Here is a 22,991-nt window from a genome sequence, read left to right as displayed (position 1 = left end):
CCTCCCTTGCATCTGGCATTCTGACAGCCCATTTCTAAAATCTAGAGGTTGTACATACACATCATGGCTTGTAACCCATAATGGATTTTTCCTCCAGAAACTTGTCCAATCCCCTTTTACAGGCGCCCAGGCCAGATGCCACCACCACATCCTGTGGCAAGGAGTTCCACAGACCAACCACACACTGAGTAAAGAAATATTTTCTTTTGTCTGTCCTAACTCTCCCAACACTCAATTTTAGTGGATGTCCCCTGGTTCTGGTGTTATGTGAGAGTGTAAAGAGCATCTCTCTATCCACTTTATCCTTCCTGTGCATAATTTTGTATGTCTCAATCATATCCCCCCTCAGGTGCCTCTTTTCAAGGCTGAAGAGGCCCAAACGCCGTAGCCTTTCCTCATAAGGAAGGTGCCCCAGCCCAGTAATCATCTTAGTCGCTCTCTTTTGCAACTTTTCCATTTCCACTATGTCCTTTTTGAGATGTGGCGACCAGAACTGGACGCAATACTCCAGGTGTGGCCTTACCATAGATTTGTACAACGGCATTATAATTAGCCGTTTTGTTCTCGATACCTTTTCTAATGATCCCAAGCATAGAATTGGCCTTCTTTACTGCTGCCGCACATTGGGTCGACACTTTCATCAACCTGTCCACCACCACCCCAAGATCTCTCTCCTGATCTGTCACAGACAGCTCAGAACTCATTAGCCTATATGTATAGTTTTGATTTTTTGCCCCAATGTGCATGACTTTACACTTACTTACACTGAAACGCATCTGCCTTTTTGCTATCCATTCTGCCAGTTTGGAGAGATCCTTCTGGAGCTCCTCACAATCACTTCTGGTCTTCAGCACTTGGAAAGGTTTGGTGTTGTCTGCCAACTTAGTCACCTCACTGCTCAACCCTGTCTCCAGGTCATTTATGAAGAGGTTGAAAAGCACTGGTCCCAGGACAGATCCTTGGGGCACACCGCTTTTCACCTCTCTCCATTGTGAAAATTGCCCATTGACACCCACTCTCGGTTTCCTGATCTTCAACCAGGTCTCAATTCAGGAGAGGACCTGTCCTCTAATTCCCTGACTGTGGAGTTTTTTCAGTAGGCTTTGGTGAGGGATTGTGTCGAACGCCTTCTGAAAGTCCAGATATATAATGTCCATGGGTTCTCCCGCATCCACATGCCTGCTGACCTTTTCAAAGAATTCTATAAGGTTCATGAGGCAAGACTTACCCTTACAGAAGCCATGCTGGTTCTCCCTCAACAAGGTTTGTTCGTCTGTGTGTTTTGAGATTCTATCTTTGATGAAGCATTCCACCATCTTACCCGGTATAGATGTTAGGCTGACTGGCCTATAGTTTCCCGGGTCCCCCTTCCTCCCGTTTTAAAAAATCGGTGCGACATTTGCTATCCTCCAATCCTCTGGCACCGTGGCCGTTTTGAGGGACAAGTTACATATTTTAGTCAAGAGATCAGCAACTTCATTCTTCAATTCCTTTATAACGCTTGGGTGGATGTCATCAGGGTCCAGTGACTTATTGATTTTTAATTTATCAATTAGGTTTGAAACATCTTCTCTTTTAACCTCTATCAGACATAATTCCTTGGTCAGTAGGGGCCGTTTGGGCAGCAGTATCTGACCGAGGTCTTCTGCCGTGAAGACAGATGCAAAGAACTCATTTAATTTCTCTGCCATCTCTCCTTTTATCTCCTTTCCCTCCCTCACCATCCAGCAGGCCAACCGCTTCTCTGGCGGGTTTCCTGCTTCTAACATATTTGAAGAAGCTTTTATTATTCCCCTAAATGTTGCTGGCCATGTGTTCTTCATAGTCTCTCTTGGCCACCCGTATCACCTTCTTACATTTCTTTTGCCACAGTTTATGTTCCTTTTTATTCTACTCATTAGGGCAAGACTTCTATTTATGGAAGGAAGCCTCCTTGTCCTTTACGGCCTCTCTAACTTGGCTGGTTAACCATGCGGGCACCCTCCTGGACTTAGTCGAGCCCTTCTTCTTCATTCAACCCAGAACGTCCAGTTCTGCAGGGGTGCTACACCTTAGTTTGAACTTCCAGACATACAACAGGCAAGGTATAAAGCAGAGCTGCTTATCTGCTTTTGTTTGCCATCTACTCAAGACTGGGCTTTCTAAACTCATTCCCAACTTGATTTGACTTAAGAAAGGCTCCCTCTCTTGAGACTTTTTGGCGAGGCCTGAAGACCCTTCTATTTAAACACGCCCTCTGAGTTCTCGGCCTTTTTAACATCTTTTCAACATCTTTTAATTTTTTACAGGCCTGATTCTTTTATGACTTGCTGCTCTATGCACTTTTTACCTTTTTACTACTTTTTATCTGACTACTGTTTTTATGATATGTGTTAATATGCTTTTATCTGTTTTTAAATTATGTTTTTAATCTGTTTTAACCTGTTGTAAGCCGCCTTGAGTCCCTTTGGGGAGAAAGGCAGGGTAAAAATAAAGTTATTAATTATTATTATTATTATTATTATTATTATTAACTTCATGGAGCAGCTGCTTCTTGGGACAGAGCAACAGTCGTAACGAAGCTTTGCTAATGGTCTATGAATTGAGTCATGATGAGAAACTATGGTCAGTACAAACTTTCTTTTCATATGGTTGAATCTGTTTGCCTCTATGAAGGATCTAATTGTGGGTCTCAAAGAAGATAGAAAAGATTCTTGTTATAAAGTGAGATTAGAAGAGTTTGTTTTTCTGAAAGACACTGGAGGATTGAGATAATCTAAAAACTGAAGACACAGATGTAGTGCGACCTGTCTAACATTGAGGAAATGGCTTATTCTCAGCTCTAAGTTCCTTCTGATGGCTCTTTCTGAGCATTTTATAATAATAATGCACTTTGAAAATGTACCTCTGCAGCCAGTTTCTTCCCCAAAGCGAACACAATGGGGTGCATGTTGAGATCAGGATCTTTACGAAAACAGTTAGGTTTGGCATGATGCTGGAAATGTAGATTATTCCACCAACTAGCTGTCATTCCCTACAGAAAAGAACACAGAATTGAGAAAAGCATAGAAATCAAATCCATGTGCTATCAAAAACACAACTGTTTTCTCCATTATTCTCTTCATTATTCCATTATTCTGCTTCAAAAGCAAAAGATACTTACTTTCACTATGGCCATTAAGATGGTGTGAACCAGGTGATTCCATTTAGACTTGGTAAAAACAGAGAGATGCCCCAAGTCATGCTGGAACCATGACATTTGGGACTGTAAAATAAAAAGGGATTATTATAAAAACAAGGCTTGGGTTCAATAAACAGAAAATGACAGCAATGCAAGTTACAAAATTTTTTTTACACATTTTTAATCATCATGCGAATACAATAGTTCTGTGTAAGGCTACAACCCTTAGAATGCAATCCTAACTGTGTTCTCAGATGGAGCAGCAGCCACTCTGCTGGCCAAAGTGTTGTGAATGTACTGTAAAGCACGTTTGTGGCACCCAGAGAGGAGGCTGTGCTGACAGGAAGACCTGAGTTACCCCACTGACACTGCATCCAGCCATTTGACTGGACAGCAAAAGGTAAGGTTGCACTGGGTGGCAAGGGAGTGGGAAGGGGGACAAGGAGGGGGTGTTTCTTGACAGGGGAGGGTGGAATGGGGCGGATTGGGTCTGGGATCAATGGAGGCCTCCTCTGTTATACCCTAACCCCCCTCCCAGCCTTTGGAGTATTACAATGGGCTTTCCAGATTTGTGTCAGTTATATCGCTGGTGCAGATATGAGAAGCCCCACAGGGCAGGCTGGGGCTTGACATAGGATAAGCGGAAAAATATCCCTTTACCATGAGGATACTTCCAGCCACCTCCTAACCTGCCCTGGATATAGCATAGGCTGTGCTGTGCTGTGCTGGCTCAGGTTAGGATTGGGCTGTCCGTTAGTTAATCAAGTTGATTAAAATCCCTTTTAGAGAACTGAAACACATTGTTTTAAAGTTACTTTTAATATATTTATAAAAACGGCAAATGGCAACCATCCTCTTAGAAGAGGCTTTTACTCACTAAGAAATGCCTTTCCTAAAATGGTACCTGCTATATGTGCATGCACCATCTATAAACAAATCACATAGGCTACATTCTTCAACTATATCATTTTAGTTGCATGCATGCAATTTTATGCAGATTTAATTGATAAAAACAGATTTATTAAGCAACTAAGTTTTCTTCAATTGAGTGACAGATCTAATATTATGTCCCATGTCCAGGGATCCCTTCCAAATTGGAGAAACTAGATCTGAATTATGTCATTTAAGTGTGTCTACTTATTACAAACCAAGGCCTTTGAGAACTTTTACTTATCATAGTCAATTGTTTGTCATGAAAATGGTGCTAGGATTTAATCAAGGATAACCTTTTGTTATAACCCTTCACCCTAATTCAGATGCATTATCCATTAGCAAGGATGGTTGGTGCACACATGTTCAAGGGCACCCTGCAACCAATCTGTGAAGAGAGCCCTAGCTAGCACACAATAGGAGGTTCAAATTCCAGGCCTTGACTGAAGCCTCCGACACAGATTCCAGGGTCCAATACAGACAGTTCTTTCATTGCAGTGATGGTCAGCTTAACTGTGTAGAGGTGAGGAACCTGGTTCTTTTTCAGCTTCCTCCTATCTTGATGCCACCAGTATTTTCATAGCTGACTGATGCTACAAGACTGAGACCACCATATCACTTATCTTTGGAGGGTGAGGGATATCAGGGTGAAGAAATATGGGAATGGTAATTGCTTTCTCTCTTAAAACCAGCTGGGAAGAAGTTGGTTAGGGATAAAAAGTTCATATTATGAAGGGAAGCTGAGGTAGATAGGAGCCAACCAATGGTTAGGTGTGAATGGGATATGGTCCAAGAATTTTCGGGTACCTGTTCTATATGATCCATGTTGTAAAAGTGACCAGATTAATAATGACTAGCCACAGGCAGTGTTATGATTCTCTAGATCAGGGGTGTCCAGATTTTTTGGCATGAGGTCTGCAATATATATCTGGAACAGTGTCAAGGGTTGGAAAAATAAATTAATAAATTTAAATTTATTTAAATAAATTTAAATAAACACACCAAGGACTTCTAGTATTTTTCCAAACAGAAAATGGAGAACCAGAATGAAGTCATGCTGCAAAAGGCATTGTGCAAACTCGGCCCAAAGCTGCGGGCCAGCATGGGCTCCAGAAAGTCTCTGGAGTGCCAGAGGCTCACTGGAGCTCTCTGTGGATTGTGGGTCTCTGAGGGCTGCAAATGGCCCATGGGCTGGGGTTTTGGGTACCCATGCTCTGGATAGGAAACCATCTGTTGGCCAGATTGCATTTTATAACTCTTCATCCAATTAGAGATAGAAACTGGCAGCCTGCAGTCCAAATCCAGCCCCACCCTAATCACCGTATATACTCGCCTATAGGTCGAAAAATTTATGCCTAAAAATACAGCCTGAGATCCTGGGTCGACTTATACCTGGGTCAGTGCAGTAGTTGAAGCAGAATCCTCTGGGAGCTTCTGGGAAGCTTATGGAGGCTCAGCAGCTGTCTGGTAAGTGGGGGGGGCGTGGAAATGGGCTGAGAAGCAGGAAGCAGGTGGAGAAAAAGGAGAATTTTTACCAGTAATTACGGTATTCAGAGGCAGCCTCTTCTCCAGACAGGAAGAGAAGGCGCTTCCGGGAATTGTAGTCTGTATGGGCTGCTGTTATGGAAATGCAGCACATACTCCCACAAAGCCTCCCCACAATTCCCAGAAGCCCCTTTGTCTCCCTTCCAGTTTGGAGAAGAAGGGAAATGCCTCCTTCTTTTGCTGCCTCTGAACATTCCTGGCAAGTCATTTGCAAAGAGTTTCAACCCCCCCCCCCCAAGTTTAGGGGTCTGGTTTTTAAAACCCCAGGATGGGATCCTCATTTCCCTCTGAAACGAAGTCCCAGGCAGTGCACCATTACTTAAGAATAACACCCATGGAAAGCAGTGGGTCTGCTTCTGAGTAAAGAGGGTTGCAACTGTGCGCAGCTCAGTCCTTGTTGCTTGTCTCCCTGCTGTGAACAGAATTGCACACTCCCAATTGCATGTTTTATGTTGCATGTTATATGTAGAGCCTCTGGCTTAACACACCAGACACCTTAAAGAAGGATTTGATTGATGGTTCCACTGGTATGATGTTTACAGGCACTTACTCTGACAGTGTTTACACAAATGTTGTGAAGACCAGAATTTTAAAAGTTAATGAACAAAAATGCATCTTACTGTATTTTTAATAAATTAGAAACTGTACAGTTTTTAGGTAACAATTACTGGAAGGTTATTTTTCAGGATCTGGCTTCAGGAAAAATCAGACAAAATTACTGTCAGATCCCCCCTAAGTTTAACCCGACTTATCTGAGGGTCATAGAAATTCCATGATTTGGGGCTCAAAACCTGCCCTCGACTTATCAGTGAGATCGACTTATGGGCGAGTATCTGTGGTGCGTTTATCTTCTCCTTTCCTTCTTTTACCCTGCAGAAAGACCACCACTACCCCTTCCCACAAGCCTGTGGGATTACCTATGCTGAGCATCTGCCAGACTAGAAGGAGCACTGGACTCTTAAGAAGCACTGGACTCTTAAGCACTGGACTCTTCAAGAAGCATTTGGGCTGTGTCTGACCTGGCTAGTGTCAGTGGCATCACCAGGGAGGTATGGGAAGTGGGGGTTACAGAACACACTGGGTGACGATCGGGAGGGGGTATGTGTGGCACCACTAGTGGCCAAAACTATGAAAATCTTGGTATTTTCAAGTAATATCATCATGTTACACAGGTGCAGCCTATTTATCCACGGATTTGTCTCAAATCAAATGGGGTGGGGGAACTGAATGTCACACACACCTTTGCCTCCTTTGCCTGCGCTGGTGTCTCGATGGTGTTTCAAGGCAGCCCAAAACACTGTAAAAAGGCTCCACCTCGCCCAGGCAGGGAAATAGCCCTGGAGCCATGGAAGAGGTTCCCCTTTCTAAGGAACAGTAAGACTCCTGGAGCCCTTGAGCCAGCAAAGAAGCTGAAGAGGGGAAGGGGGGGGGGCGGAAAACCTCTGTAGCCAGAGCACGTGCAGCAAGGTGGAGTGCTCTCACTCTCTCTCACTCACACACACACAGGAGCAGGTACGGTAGCAACAGGGGATTGCTTTAAAAAACCCAGGGAGTGTTTGCCCAATTCCCCCCCCCCCCCATGGTGCAGGCTGTCCTGCTCCAGCCGACACAAGCAAGCCTTCCCAGGGAGTGTGTGCCATATCTCTCCCCCCACTGAGATGGTGCAGGCTTTCCTGCTCCAGCTGACACAAACAAAACAGCTCAGCAAGCAAGCCTTCCCAGCAAGCAAAGCAGGAGATTTAGGCTACAATTCAATCCACACTTTCCTGGGAGTAAGCCCCATTGACTAGAATGGGACTTACTTCTGAGTAGAAACACATAGGACTGGACTCTTAAAAGCTCAGCATCCCATCTGTGAAAGGAGGAGGAGGGAGAGGTGAAGGAGGGGAGGGGATTGATAACAGCTGCCTTAGTTTCCTTCCAGCCCCAAGTGTCAGGCTGCAGCGTATTTGCTTAACTCTATGGAATTTAGCACAACATGGAACTAACGCATATAAATAGGCTCCACCTGTACATCATTTGATGGGTGATTTAATGCAGAACACAATGAAACAAATATCTGTACTATCATGGTGAAACATCTGTATTTTATCAAAAGTTGTAGCCAAATAACCAGAAAGGAAAAACACAACTGCCTTGTGTTACAAAAGTGGACTTCCTTTACTCAAAATTAGTATTAGTCTGTTCTCATTTCCATGTATCAGAGCGAATACTAGAACTCTTATTCAACTGTGTGAGTGTCATCACTGGTTTTTTGTTGGTTACTGATTTGTTGAGTGACCTGTACTGTTATATATTAAAATAAATAAAGTTAATGAGGGTGACACTAACCCTAGTGATGCCACACTGCATTTAGGCTGTGTGTATGATATTGTAATTTACTCTGGATGGTCTGGTATGGAAGGAGGTTCATCATGGGAGTGATGCAATGAGCTCTCGGACCAGGTGACGCAAACCCTAGTGATGCCTCTGACTGATGCCAATCCAAATGAGACAATGTTCCAGAAGCATCTGAGATATTCTTTCATTTATTCAGGGCAGGGCATCTCCTCACTGTGCTCTGTTTGTGCATCTTGCCCCTTCAAACGGTGTCATGACTAAGGAGAAGTGCTTGTACAGAGACAGGCCATCACTGTCTTATTAAACAGGGGTGGAATGTGTGCTAGCAGGGACTGGGTGATTTCTTCTGTTTTGGTAAAACATTCTGGTGCAAATGCATAAACATCCTATTTCACAGTGATAAGGGTTGAACCCTGGAACTGAAAACTGATTTTAGGAGACTCAGCTAAAACAAAACTGAGAACATGCAAGGCTAGTGCAAGTTCCGATTTTGACATTACAAAAAAGGAACCAACCCACGTCACAATACAAGCTGAAAACTTTCCAAAGTTCCAACTTATCATCTGGCAATTTTGTTGTGTTTGAACTAAGGTCAAAGCCTCTAGAGCTAATTGTATGGTTTCTTCGAACTGTGGCCCAAATTCATGAAATCCCTGGAATTTCTGAAATCCTCAGTACACTGAAGAACAGACTGATTTCCAAGACTGCATAGTGGTTTCAGCACTGTACCTGAGCAGTAGTAAACAGTAAAACACCTATGAAGAATGGTCCTACGGATGTCCCAAAATACCAAATGGTCAACCACGCAGCAACATCCAGCAGCACAATATGAAGAAAAATCAGGAAGAAGAAGAGACTGTTGGGCTTCAAAAGTCCCATCTTCTCAACAATAGACCGCAGCTCCCGGAAGTCTTTAACTAGCAACTGCTGTGGAAACACACATTACAGCTCTCTTTTATTCCGGGGACAAATATTACAGTATGGGTAAACTCCTTTTACAAAGTCTGACCAGAACACAAACTATTCTTCCTCTTTTTGCCCCAAAGTGTTTCTCACTCCAACTTCTTCATCCCATACTTTGGAGCATTCATGAAATCTTCACTGCTGTATTACTGCAGTTCTACATCACCTACTTTCATAAAAATTGTTGCATTATCCTCAAATACTATTCTTTTTGATTACTTCTGACTCTTGCCTCCTCCTCACTCTCTCAAATGTTAACCCTTCTATTGTGCCATGCGGTGTGCCCATGATCATGATCCCACAGTTCAAGATCTCTAGAACACGTTTTGACACACATGCAAACGTGTGTACACAGGTACACATGTTACTGAGCAAATGCAGTAAAACATTCTAAAGTGGAGATATGTTCAGGTATATCCAGCTTTTCATCTCGGACATACAAGGCTACAAATTCACAGTATTCCTCAGTCTCTTGCTGGGGTTTATGCAGTACCACGTGTTTATGTGATATTAACAGCATTTCCAAGTCCTGTGGTGATTACCGAGGTATGGGAAGAAGCTACCCAATTCTTGGTATCCCCACAGCTGAGCTGAGTTTAGTCAGTAAAGAAAAGTCACAAGCTGTCTTAAATATGCACAGCACAGGGCTATGAGTTGTTCCACAATTTCTGCAGTTTTTCTTTTTCCCAAGAGGAATTGCTATAAAATTTGGGAAATATCCATGGCTGGATTATAACTGCAGCACAACAATCCACGTTTTAAAGACAACCACCATCTCACACCTCCCATAGCACAGCATTCATTTTAAATAAATAAACACAGTCTAACACTAATAGTGGCAAACAGCATGTTTTAAACACCACGGGCCAACTAAAGAGTTTGCCTCTCAAACTGATTATTTTCCAGTCTTATGATTAGAATCACAACCTTGAAAATAGCTACTCACCCAATCATTTCTAACAAGTAAGGGCTAAGGAACCAGAAATGGAAACCTTGTAAAAGTTTGGTATGTGTTTTAGTTCTAGTTCTATATAACCAATCTAAATGCTCCATCGGAGCTGGAAGTGACATTTGCCCCCCCCCCCGCCCAAAATTGGAGGCAAAATTGGAGAACGGCTACCTATCTTTAAAGGGGAGGAGGAGAAGGAGGCCCTCAGATCACCGCGGAACCGCACCGATAGTGGCTGTGCTCCTGCAGCCACTGTTGATGCAGTTCCTGATCGCACCAACAAAACCGGTGGCGAAGGGGAGTTGGGCTGCCCCCCCCCCCAAGCAGCTGCTGCATTTGACTTCCCGGGTACACTACTGGTTGTATAAATTTATATTTTGTTTGCAATATTGTTTCAGTCATTAAGTAGTTGTGCAGCACAATTCTATGCATGTTTACTTGGAAGTAAATCCCACTGTGGGTTGGGCAGTGCAATCCTAACTGTATCCAGCGCAAGCTTTGGTCTGTCTGAGGCTCAGCCCGAGGCAAGGGCAAATTTTCCCCCTTACCCTTTACCCTTGGGGAGAGTCGCAGCAACCCTCAATGGGGCTACTTGGATCTGCACCACCTAAATTGGTGGCACAAATTTGAGCAGCCTGGCATTGACCTAGGCTGCCCAGGAATGAGGTTAGGCCCTGCCTCCTGCTCCCTGATTGCCTGTCCCAGGAACGCCCACCGCTCACTCTCTCCCCACCCCAAAACACCTCCTCCCTGCCCTCCCCATGACCCCCCCCCAACTCAGCAGGTGCAAACTTGCCAGGCTCCGGGGCTCATATCGGCACAAGGAGGCCAGCGCACATACATGCACCAGCCTATCTCCCCCAAGAGTGGTGCAAAAGTGCTTTATAGCACTTTTGAGACACTCTTTGGCCAGCACAAGGGACTTACACTGGCCAAATGGGCACTTTGGATTGAGTTCTTGCTCCCTAGTTAGTTTTTTATACAACACTTTTTAATATGACTTTATCGGGATTCACCTAGGGTTACCAAACTTTTATAAAAGGAGATCTAGAAAGAAATTTTATTTAGGCCCAAATCCTAACCAAATTTCCAGTACTGATATAGCTGTGCCAATGGGATGTATGCTGCATCCTGCAGTTGGGTGGCATGCACGGAATCATCTTCAAAGTAAGGGAATGTTTGTTCCCTTACCTAGAAGCTGCATTGCCTTTATGTCGGTGCTGGAAAGTGGGTTAGGATTGCTCCCTTATTTATTTATTATAAATAAATAGAGTGTTGTTTAAAAAAGTGGATCCTGATGCTAAAAGGTTTCGGAACGACTGGTGTATAAGAAATTGTATTATTGAACAGTGCTTTATGTACTACTGTCATTGGGCAGCCTAATCCTGAGCATGTGGCTGCAGCGGCACTGAGAACGGCTGCTGCCGCATCCTGCATGCCTCAGCCTGCCACAGGCAGCATCTCGGGAGAAGGGGCCTTTTATCCCCTTCTCCCAGGTAAGAGGAGCAGCCCTGCAATGGGGCTACTCACTTTACCGCTGACCAAAAGCTTGGTGGTAAAGTAAAGGTGTTCGCATAGGGCGCCGAGCCCTGCACGAATGGATAGGATCTGGTGGAGCTCAGCTCCACCGGACCCGCCTTCTGCCTCTCCACTCCCTCCCCCCAGCACGCCTCCCACCCGCCTTCTCTCTGCCCCCCGCCTCCCTGTCACGCCTCCAGCCTGCCCTCTCTCTGCCCTCCCCATGCCTCCCCCCTCCCCGGAATGCCTCCTCCCTGCCCCCACTTACTGTGCCTCAGCTCGGCAGTCCGTGAGACCACCAAGCAGTGGAGGACGGGCGCATGGGCTCGCCCGGCAGTAAGCCTTGCAGATGTGTCTTACGGCATGTTTCCAACAGTGCGCTCTGGCGGAAAGCCAGAGTGCCAAGCTCAGGATTGGGCTCAGAGTGTTTTAAGATTACTTAAGTAATCTGCATTTTCAGGCACAATCCTAGAAATTACTTTGGCCAGTGCCAAATTACTTTTGGGTTGGGAGGGTCACAAACATGCCATAAAGCATGTTTGTGCCTCGCGCCAGCCTGTGGAGGCTGACAGAAGCCTCCGCACCAGCTTCCTCTCAGATGCTTGCGTCGGCCCAGCTGGGCTGACGCAAGCGGAAAAGGTAGGTGAGTGGAGGCGTTCCTGGGTGGGGGAGGGTGGCCCCGAGGGTGGGCGGGCAGGGAGCAGGGCTGGGATCCAGCAGTTATGCCGGATCCCAACCCCCATTCCTGGGGAGAATGGAGCAACTTCAAGTCACTCTGCTCTCCTCTGACTTGTGCCACCTCCAGAGGTGGCATTCCGGGGAGGGGAGAGGCCAGCGAGGACAGGGAGAAGGTGTGCCAAGGGGCGGGTGTGAGGCGTGCCAGGGGGCAGGCAGAAGGATCCACAGAGCTGAGCTTCACAGAATTCAGGGCGCTCGTGGAGGGCTGCGCACCCTACACAAGCACCTTTACTTGTGTAAGCAGTCCATTGCGGGGCTGCTTACCTTACTCAGGGGGACGAATGTCCCCTTCTCCCGAGGAGCCTCCTGCGGTAGCGCGGAAGGCACAGGATTCAGTGGCAGCCCTTTTCGGTGCCGCCAAGCCTGGGCGCTCCAGGCAGCTCAGGATTGGGCTGTGAGGCAATTAGTTATCTGATCTTTCCGACACCCATTGGTGACCCACCAAAAATCAGGTAGCTACCCACCAGTCGTTCCTGATCAACAATTTGGGAACCACTTATAATTATACACCATATATTGGGATACAGTTATCAGTATAACATAAAAATCAGGATTATTTCCCTTCGTAGCCTCACTGTGAAAAAAAATAACCCACCATTTCCTACTTTTGACTATTTAAAAATACTCACATTTTTGCTGGGCTCGGAGCTAGGCTGGTCTGGTGCTAGTTCCCCTATTAGCAGTGAATTCAAGTACTTGCTCACTTGGGTCTTATGAAGATGGAATGCTGTAAATGCATCCTGACAGGAAAAAATTACAAAATGGATCATGCAGAATTTTAAAAAAAGATAAAAGTGGGCCTCTGATGTCCTCTTGCAAGATACAAACTAAGGGTGTGATCAAGCCGTTGACTTGGGACGGTGCAATTTCCTTGTGCCAGCCCAAGAGGGTTGCAAACATGCCATTTGCGCCTCCTTGGGAGGAAGCTGGGCCAAGTTAGACTTGTGTACTGGTACAAACTATTATTATTTATTAACAGTATTTATATACCACTTTTCAACAAAAAGTTCACAAAGTGGTTTACAGAGAAAATCAAATAACTAATGGTTCCCTGTCCCAAAAGGGCTCACAATCTAAAAGGATGCAAAAGAACACCAGCAGACAGCCACTAGAAAAGACACTGCTGGAGTGGGGAGGGCCAGTTACTCTCCCCCTGCTAAAAAGAGGAGCACCCACTTGAAAAAGTGCCTGTTACCCAGTGAGCAGGGGTTAGGACATGAGCAGCCCAATCCTAAACCGTGCTGGAACGAGGAGGCTGACAGGCCTGCCCCATATACAAAGTGAGGTTGAGGCTACCTGTGGCTCAACCCGGGGCAAAGGGAATGCATTTCCCTTTTGTGACACTCTAAGACCGGCACTTTCGCGACACCCCGAGGCTGGCTCAGGGGACATGCGCTGGCCTAACACAGGTTTAGGACTGCCCCCTTGTTTGCATGCCACTCCATATATATTAGCTAAGTGGAACAGTGGATGACCACAGACATTCTATAGAGTGTCATTCTTTTTCTCCATCTGAAAGCAAAAAAATGCCTTAATCATGCTTATCATAAACTTCTTTATACTAAGCATTAAGTCATATTGATTTCAATGGAGATTTCATTCATGGAAACATGACTGACCCATCCATGACACCAACTGAAGCAGTTGCCTCAGGCAGCAGATTTGCAGCGGGGGGGGGGGGTCCACCTTGGTCTACCAAATTGTCTTAATTGGTCCTCCTTTACTTTCTACTCTCTGGATTGGAAAAGGGAGAGGGAAACACAGAAAAAGAGAGAATGTGGGAGGAAAGTATTGAGCTAAAACTCTGGAATCTGAGGAGGAGAGGGAGGCACATCATTGGGTAAAGGGAAGCAGCATTTGGCATGCCACCTCAGGCATCAAGAGGTCTTGGGTTGGCCCTGCATGGAATGTAGTTTGTAGCATACAAGCTACTGTCTTTGGATTTATTGAAGAATGGAAGTCTACTGAAATCTTTTAAAAGGTCAACAGACATGTGGATGCGGAAGAACTTGTGGGTATTATATATCTGGACTTTCAGAAGGAATTTAATACAGTCCCTCACCAAAGGTTGCTGAGGAAACTCCACAGTCAGGGAATTAGAGGGCAGGTCCTCTCATGGATTAGGAAGTGGTTGAAGACCAGGAAACAGAGAGTGGGTGTCAATGGGCAATTTTCACAATAGACAGAGGTGAAAAGCTGTGTGCCCTGAGGATCTGTCCTGGGATCAGTGCTTTTCAACCTGTTCATTAATGACCTGGTTAAGCAGCAAGGTGGCCAAGTTTGTGGAAGACAACAAACTTTTCCAAGTGGCAAAGACCAGAAGAGATTGTGAAGAGCTCAAAAAGGATCTCTCCAAACTGGGAGAATGGACAGCAAAATGGCAGATGCGTTTCAATGTAAATACGTAAATGTAAAGTCATGCGCACGGGGAAAAGAACAAGAATTTCACATATAGGCTAATGGGTTCTGAGCAGACTGTGACAGATCAGGAGAGAGATCTTGGGGTGCTGGTGGACAGCTTGATGAAAGTGTCAACCTAACGTGTGGTAGCAGTGAAGAAGGTTAATTCCATGTTTGAGATCATTAGAAAAGGTACTGAGAAAAAGAAAACTAATATTATAATACCATTGTACAATTTGATGATAAGGCCACACCTGGAGTATTGCGTCCAGTTCTAGTTGCCACATCTCAAAAAGGATATAGTGGAAATGGAAAAAATGCAGAAGAGAGCGACCAAAATTACGTACTACTGGCCTGGGACAAACCAGGTTCAGAAATGAGCTCTGATCAGCGATCAGACTTCAGGGCAGCCGCACCGAGGCTAAGAAGGCGCTGTGAGCCTCCAGGATCCTCAAGGAGGCTTCAGGAGCCCCCTGGATACGTTAGAATGTCCCTGGGTCAATGCTGTGATTGCTGTGGCACCGTCAGGGCCACTCCCTGCCCTGCCACTATTTAAGAGATTCCCTACATCTTAGAGGAGTTTGGGAACCTCTCTTCTATATGCATCTCTTTCTTTAGCCACCTTTCTGTCTAATTCCTAATTCCCTGAAACTCAGTCCTTCCCTCATGCAGCTTCAGGTTTACCTGGAAGCAAAATGTCACTGTTATGTGGGGTTTACCCACCAATTTGGGGACTGAAGAGTTTGGTATATGCAGAGAGGTGGTCAGATTTACGAATGATACTGAACTTTTCTAGATAGTTAAGTCCAGAAAAGCTCCAAAAGGATCTCACTAAACTGGGGGAAATTACTCTGTGTGCTGTCAATGGCCATGTTATAAAACACGTTCCTTTTGAAACAATGTAGTAGTGTCCTCAACTATATTAAGCCATCCCATGCAATCCTGACAGTTGTGAGGTATATTACCAAATATGGTAAACCACATTTGCATATTTCAAGTCCTCTAGGATATTATTAAGCCACCTTTGCTTAGGTACTTTTGCTTTTCCAGTACTTTTGGCATTATATGTTTGCTTGACTAAATGAGAATTGTTCATACGCAGTATATGGCCAAACCAGCACAACCTAGATTTAAAACCTGCACTGAAGGTGGTTTCTCATCTGCTTTGACAGAAGTATTATACCATGGTAATCATTACAGCTAGATGGCTCTCCCTTTTTGAAAAAATGGAATAATGATACTGTGTTTCCATTCAGATGGGATTTCTTCACTATCCCAAATGATGTTAAATAATTTCATAAGCCATTTACTGGTAGTTTGGATATCCTCTTTGATTAATTCTTCCACTATATTGCATGTGCCCAGTGCTCTTTTGTTTTTGAGCCTATTTATGGCTTAACATCTAACTGTGTAAAATGATTAAAATGCATACGTGTTGAAATTTTGTTTATTTGAAATTTTACTTTATCACAGTAAAGGATTCAATAGGGTTTTTAAGTGCTCTCTCCATTGAACAGAGGTTCAATGAGGCTTACACCTAGGTAAGTGTGCATAAGATTGCACCTGAATTCTTCATCTGGCAAGGTTTAGCTGTATTCCTGTGCAAAGAAGAAACACCCCGATAAGAATAAGAGTTTGTGGCTATTTAGTTCCTGGCTTATAACATCTCATATATAAAAAATCTCTGTGTGACCTGTTCTTATAAATGTGCAGTGGAATGAACACCCAACCCTTGAGGCTTGTTGTGCGTAAGAAATGAAATGGGAAAGAAGGTTTATAAGGATAGTCAGATAAGAGAGATTTTTGAAAAATTTTATAGCAATTTATTTAGAGCGGAGGAAGGGAAACAATTTGATTAAGTTATAGTCAATAAAATCAAGGAAGAGGATTTGTTAGTATTAAATGACGATATTACACAACAAGAAATTCTGAGTGTTATACAGAAGTTAAAAAAATAGGAAGTCACCAGGTTTAGATGGATTGATGGCAGAATTTTATAAAATGGTTGGAAATTTAATAGCTCCAGGACTACATAGTTTAATAAGATATTGAGGGGAGGGAAAGCACCGGATTCTTGGAGGAATACTGAAATTATGATAATTTTGAAACAAATGAGGGACCCGGTGGATCCTAATTCTTATAGACCTACTAGCCTGGCAAATCAAGACTATAAAATTTTTGCAAAAATCTTAGCAAATAGACTGGAGAGACTGCTCCCAAGGTTAATAGGAGAGGATCAATACAGTTTTGTAAAGGGAAGATACATTGGACACCCTATAAGGAATGTTATTAATACTTTATATCATGGAAGTATTGATGGAAGGTTTGCCTTCTTGAAATTAGATGTATATAAGGCATTTAATACGTTATATCATGGGTATTTATTTCAAGTATTAAGTAAAGTTGGTTTTGAAGGTTTTTTTTAATGCTTTAAAAGAAATCTATAAGGAAGGCAAAGCCATGATGAAAGTTAATGATGGTCATACTAAGGAAATACACATTCAGAAAGGAGTAAGACAGGGATGCCCTTTATCCCCAATGTTGTTTGTTTTAGTGATGGAGCCCTTAGCTGATAGAATCAGGAATAGTATTAGAATACAAGGATATAGGGTAGGGAAGGAGGAAATTAAATTAAATTAATATGCAGATGATATACTTTTGGTTCTTGGGAATCCTCTGGAAGCGTTGAGAGAATTAATGATAATTTTAGAGGATTTTAAATCATACTCTGGTTTAGGGGTAAATATTGAGAAATCAGAAATAATGTTTAGGAAGATAGAATTAAAGGAACAAGAAGAAATAGCAAAGTTAACAGGCATAAAATTAGGAGTTAAGAGAATTAAATATTCAGGAATAATAATAACAAAGAACCCCAAAAACTTGGTGGATGCAAATTACAAAACAACATGGAGGAAGGTACAAAAAAAATTAAATCACTGGAATAATAGATATTTAAGCATTTTGGGGAAGATAAGGGCAATTAAAATGTTCATTTTATCTAAGATGCTATATCTATTTCAGGTGCTTCCAGAGTGGATTCCCAAGAACCAATTAGTTATATGGGACCAAGAAATAAAAAATTGGGTGTTTGGGAAGAAGAAAGCTAGAATTTTAAGGAAGGTTGTATATTCACCACAGGAAGGTTTAGGATGGGGATTGCCACATTTGGAAAGTTACTATGAAGCTTTCCAAATTAAGATGTTGATGGAAACAGATGCGAAAAATTTGGATAAATGGGTGAGATGGGAAGATATAATAAACAGAGGAGGTGGTAATTTTGGAATATTTACACAGAAAGTGAAAAAGGAAATTAAAATTACAATAGGACCAAGACAGTTAGCATTAAAAGTTTGGGGGGAAATGCAACCCAATTGGATGCCAAAATTTTCTAAATGGACCCCACTTGAATTTTTGAGTGAGGAATTTAAAAACGTTGAAAAAACTTTTTGGGAAATGTTAAAGGAAAAGGGTTATTTTAGAGTGAAGGATTTATACAATCCTCAGGGGATATTCACTCCTATACAAGAATTATTGGAGAAAGTGGGAGGAAAATACTGGTTAAGGATCTTGGCTTTATATAATATTTTAAAACAAAGATACTCCCGAGTTTTAAATGAAGAGGATACTCAATTTGAAAAAATATATAGTCTTAAAGAGGATAATAAAAAGGGTATGGCAAAACAGTTATACAATTTAATGAATAGAGACTATATGATTAGGTTAATACAAATTAAATGGGAAAGAGAGGTGTGAATGTCAGTACAGGAGATCGACAGAATAATGAAAGGAATATTGGAGATTAGAATGGAAAAATTTAGAGAATTGGAGATGAAATTAATATTGAAATGGTATAGGACACCTGCCCAACTGGCTTATATGATTAAGGGAAGGAATTCAAATTGTTGGCACTGTAGGAGGGTAAAGGGTTATTATGCCCATCTTTGGTGGGAATGTTCTAAGGTAATTGATTTTTGGCAGTTGGTATTTGAAAAGGTGGAGGAATTATGTAACAAGCTGGAGCTCTCTGGGAAAATGTTATTTATGGGAGTTTTGGGAAATAATAAAGTAAAAAAAATAATCAGGATTTATTCAAAGCTATGATTCTAACTATCCATGCAGTTATAGCATATGGGTGGAAAGATGCATCAAAATGGACTGTGGAAAAATGGAATTGGTATTTATATGAATGGATACAATCAGACATAGTATCAATATTGAAACAAGATAAGACATGGGAAGATAAGAAAACCGAGATAAAAAAGAAATGGCTGAGATATATAAGATGGGTAAGGGAAGGGGGGGCAAATATTGTTATAATGGATAAAATCCAAAAGGTGTGCTTATGGCTGCAGATATAAATACTTAATGTTAATGGTCGCTGTTCATGGGGGGAGGGAAAAAAGGGGAAAAAAGATTGTTGATGTATGATTATGTAAATATAAGTGGAATGTATACTTTAAAATTAAACATCAATAAAACTGAAAAAAAACAAAACTCTTGAGGCTTGTAGCAGATCTCTAAGAACAATGGGAACACAGCTGAGGCTTCTTCTCAGATACACCCTGCACTTGTGCAAGGTAATACATTTTGCAGGTGATTTTACTGCTGGTATTTCATTTGTAGGGGCATGATCTGACTCCTGGGTTACAATGAAGAGCATCTGCATTTCCAAATTTAGATTACACTAGTGATCTAACACTGGTGGTTAAGAAGTGGTTATTTAAGCATAAACATGAAAGGAAAAGGTTTTCAAAGGACAATTCTGAGAGCCAGTTTAGCAGGCAGTTTCCAAAGCATCGTAACAACATAATTGGGATCTACAGATCAGGGATGTGTGGTGCGTTGGGTGGGGCCGGGAGGTAGGTGAGGCAGTCTCCCTACCAGAGTCCTTTGAAAAGCGCAGCTGCAGTGTGGCACCCAAGCACCCAGAACCCATGTGCAGTGAGGCAAAGCCTCCCCACTGGAGTTCTTCAATAAGTGCCACTGCCGTGTGCGGTGCCCCAGCACCCACAACCCATGCGCAGTGAGGCAGGGCCTCCCCACCACCACCATGTGAGGCTCCCAAGTATCCACAACCAGAGCACGTGGGTTGTGGATGCTTGAGCACCTCACAGGGAGTGCTGCTTTTCAAAGGACTCTGGTGGGGAGGCGCGTGGGTTGTGGGTGCCTCACACGGCGAGTGGGGGGGAGGCTCTGGCTCACCTGCCTCCCCACCCACCGCACGTCCTGCTTTGGATGAACCCCAAGCTCTCCGAGCGCCAGGCCCAAAGCAGAACTGCCAGGCAGGAGGGCCTCGCACCGGCACCCCACACACCCGTCCACCAACGCAGCGGACTGTGGAGCTGCGGCTGCCAAAAGCACGCGTGACGCTTGTCGAGGGCAGGGCAGGGCAGGGCTTCCCACAACGGCTCCTGCCTCGGGGCCCAGCGCGACGGCCCGCCCTGCTCACCGTGGCGTCCTGCCCGGCATAATGACACAGAACCCGCGGGCCTCCCGGGTGGCGCTGGCAGAAGCTGGTCACGTCGTAGACTTTCCTGTCGATCACCAGCCAGCGCTGCTGCAGGAAGGCCGCGACGCGGCCCGTGCGCAGCGCCACCTCCTCCCAGGAGAAGAAGCGGCCCTCCCGCCCTTCGGCCCTCGTTCCCGCCACGGGGCCCCGCCGAGCAGCCGCCATGACAATGGTCGAGCCCGCTCTGCGCCGGAGGCAAGCGCGCGGGGGTTCGGAGGGCTCAGAGCCCGACCCTCCCCTGGGCAGGTGCCTGATTGGCTTTTCCTGAGAGCGGAACGAGCCATTGGCTCCCACGCGCCCCTCGCCGGCCGCCAAGCGCGCGTGCTGAGGGAGGCGCTCCGCCGGGCTCACAGCCAAGCCCCTCTCCAGTCATTCGGTCGCCTCTCCTGAGTTCAGCCCAGTTCTAGCCACATTTTCTTGGGAGTAAGCCCCGTTGAGTCTAATGGGGCGTACTTCTGAGGATTGGGCTCTATGCCTGCAGGCCCATCTGGGAGTAAGGTCCGTTGGTTATATGGAGCTTACTTCTGAGTAGAGAGGCATAGGCTTGGGCTCCCATGGCTCAATGCTAGGTAGGTCTACTCAGAAGTAAGTTCTGCTGAATTCAATGGGGCCTACTCTCAGGAAAAGATGCGTAGAAGTGCACCCTCAGGGCCCAGTCCTATCCACCTTTGCAGCCGCAGTGCAGCCCTGAGGTCGGGACACATGTTCCCCACCACAGGATGCAGTGCATGCCCCATTAGCACAGCTGCACCAGCCCTGGAAAATTGGATAGGTTGCCCCTCAGTCACCTTGCCCTTCTCTCCTATCCTGGAAATCACCAGAGGGGAAAAGGCAGGCAGATTCCAGGCTGGGGTGCTCCTTTTATTGTAGCCTCAGCTAGCAATAAAGCTGTTTTGCAGAATGATTATTGTGAGAGGGACAGTCCTATGAATTTATATGAGGAGGCACAATTGGGTAAGAGCATGTCTGTGGAGGTTAATTATGTCCAGCTTTTCCCCACATTTGGCATTTGCAAGTGCAACCTGTGCCCAGCCTCCAGTGTAGCAGGTGCAGCAACCCCTTATTTGTCTACATAGAAGATACAGGAAACCACAAGCTGTGCCTGGGTCTTTGCAGGAAAAGGAGTGATAATGATCACAGTGATGGTAGTGAGGGTATGCAGAATTCCTCACATCAGTATCCTGCCTTTTAGAATCACAGAATTATAGAAGTGGAAGAGATTCAGCCACTCATTTGGTCCAGAAGTGTTACAACTCCAGAAAACCCTTTCTACGTCAATTTAGAGCAGAGGTGCCCAAACCCTGGCCCAGGTTTGCCCTCGGGCATTTGCAGCCCCCGGGGACCCCCTCTCTGGCCCACATGGAGCCCCTAGTCTCCAATGAGACTCTGGCCTTCCAGAGACTTGCTGGAGCCTGTGGTGGCCTGATGTGACTACTCCCAGTGCGAGGGCCAACTGTGACCTCTCACGCGAGCTACGTGCTCAGGGCTTCCTCTGCTGCTTGCTGTTTCAGATCTGTAAAGCAGCAGCAAAGGAAAGGCCGGCCTTGCTTTGTGCAAGGTCTTTTATAGGCCTTGAGCTATTGTGAGATCTTCATTCATTCATATAAGTTCCACCTCTAATATATTCAATTATGTAGATTTGTGTAAATTTATTCAAATTTTAAATGTAAATTAATTCTTTTTTTCCTGGCCCCAAACACAGTGTCATAAAAATTGTGTGGCCCTCCTGCCAAAAAGTTTGGACACCACTGATTTAGAGGAACCCCTCTGTGCCTTTCATGGAACACTTGTGTGTTGCAGAGGATTCTGGAAAGTGTTCTTCTAGGGCAGTGGTTTTTGGCCATCTATTCGTATATTGACCCATGGGGGCTGGGGGATAAGAATAGGCCCTCAATTTGGCTGTACTTGTCGTAAGAGGCGACTAAACAGCCACCGGGTAGATGGGACTCGTTAGCCTGGAAAGGCAGCTCATCTGAGAGAAGGAAAACTCTGATCCCAAAACTCCACTGTCTTGTGGCTATATCCAGTTATGGAAAAGGCTTCAGGAGTCAACCTCGAGGCAAAATCCAGAGCCGGAGTCCCTGAGGTGGTTCGCGGCTGTACACAGTCACGCTCTGGCAACTCCTGCGACGCCGCTGGAACCAATCGTATTGGCTTCTGCCTTTCCATTGGACCATTTCAGCAACGTGGAGAGGGGGGATTTGCTGCATGGGTAACAGCCTATCCTCCATACCTACTTTACCCAGGCTTTGCGCACTGGAGAGGACACTGTTCCAGAACCACCATTCAGAGCGCGATACCATAGTCTTCCGAGCCTGAAGGATGCCAACATGATTCGTATATTATCAGATATGGATCAATAACTGAAAACTGGCACAGTAAAAACCTGAACTAGTATTGTATTGGCAACCTTCAGTCTCGAAAGACTATGGTATCGCGCTCTGAAAGGTGGTTCTGGCACAGCGTCTAGTGTGGCTGAAAAGGCCAATCCGGGAGTGACAATCCCTTCCACACCGGGAGCAAGTGCAGTCTGTCCCTGGTCTGTCTCCCTGGCTAGGGGCCTTCCTTCTTTGCCTCTTAGCCTCAGACTGTTGGCAAAGTGTCTCTTCAAACTGGGAAAGGCCATGCTGCACAGCCTGCCTCCAAGCGGGCTGCTCAGAGGCCAGGGTTTCCCACTTGTTGAGGTCCATCCCTAAGGCCTTCAGATCCCTCTTGCAGATGTCCTTGTATCGCAGCTGTGGTCTACCTGTAGGGCGCTTTCCTTGCACGAGTTCTCCATAGAGGAGATCCTTTGGGATCCGGCCATCATCCATTCTCACGACATGACCAAGCCAACGCAGAGACGCCAAGGTACACAAAGTCATGGACAACCTCCAGTTCATGCTCAGAGATTGTAATGCAGGGAGGTGAGTCCACATCCTGAACCATGACCTGTGTTT

The 22,991-nt window shown here is 44.9% G+C and overlaps 1 protein-coding gene across 1 annotated transcript in view; it reads right to left on the bottom strand.

Annotated features, from left to right (window-relative positions):
• Nucleotides 1–20,217, bottom strand: part of LOC136644171 (acyl-CoA (8-3)-desaturase-like) — a 43,341-nt gene extending 23,124 nt beyond the window's left edge. Inside the window, exons 1-5 of the mRNA XM_066619772.1 lie at nucleotides 19,993–20,217; nucleotides 12,773–12,883; nucleotides 8,705–8,902; nucleotides 3,143–3,244; nucleotides 2,885–3,013 (exon numbers count right to left, since the gene is read on the bottom strand). Coding sequence (XP_066475869.1) covers nucleotides 2,885–3,013; nucleotides 3,143–3,244; nucleotides 8,705–8,902; nucleotides 12,773–12,883; nucleotides 19,993–20,217 — 765 coding nt within the window. The remainder of the gene's footprint in view (nucleotides 1–2,884; nucleotides 3,014–3,142; nucleotides 3,245–8,704; nucleotides 8,903–12,772; nucleotides 12,884–19,992) is intronic.
• Between the last annotated feature and the right edge of the window lie 2,774 nt (nucleotides 20,218–22,991).

Source organism: Tiliqua scincoides, chromosome 1, assembly GCF_035046505.1.
Source record: "Tiliqua scincoides isolate rTilSci1 chromosome 1, rTilSci1.hap2, whole genome shotgun sequence".
Lineage (NCBI taxonomy): Eukaryota > Metazoa > Chordata > Lepidosauria > Squamata > Scincidae > Tiliqua > Tiliqua scincoides.
The sequence above is the reverse complement of the archived record's forward strand: the minus strand, read 5'-3'. Positions and strand labels throughout refer to the sequence as shown.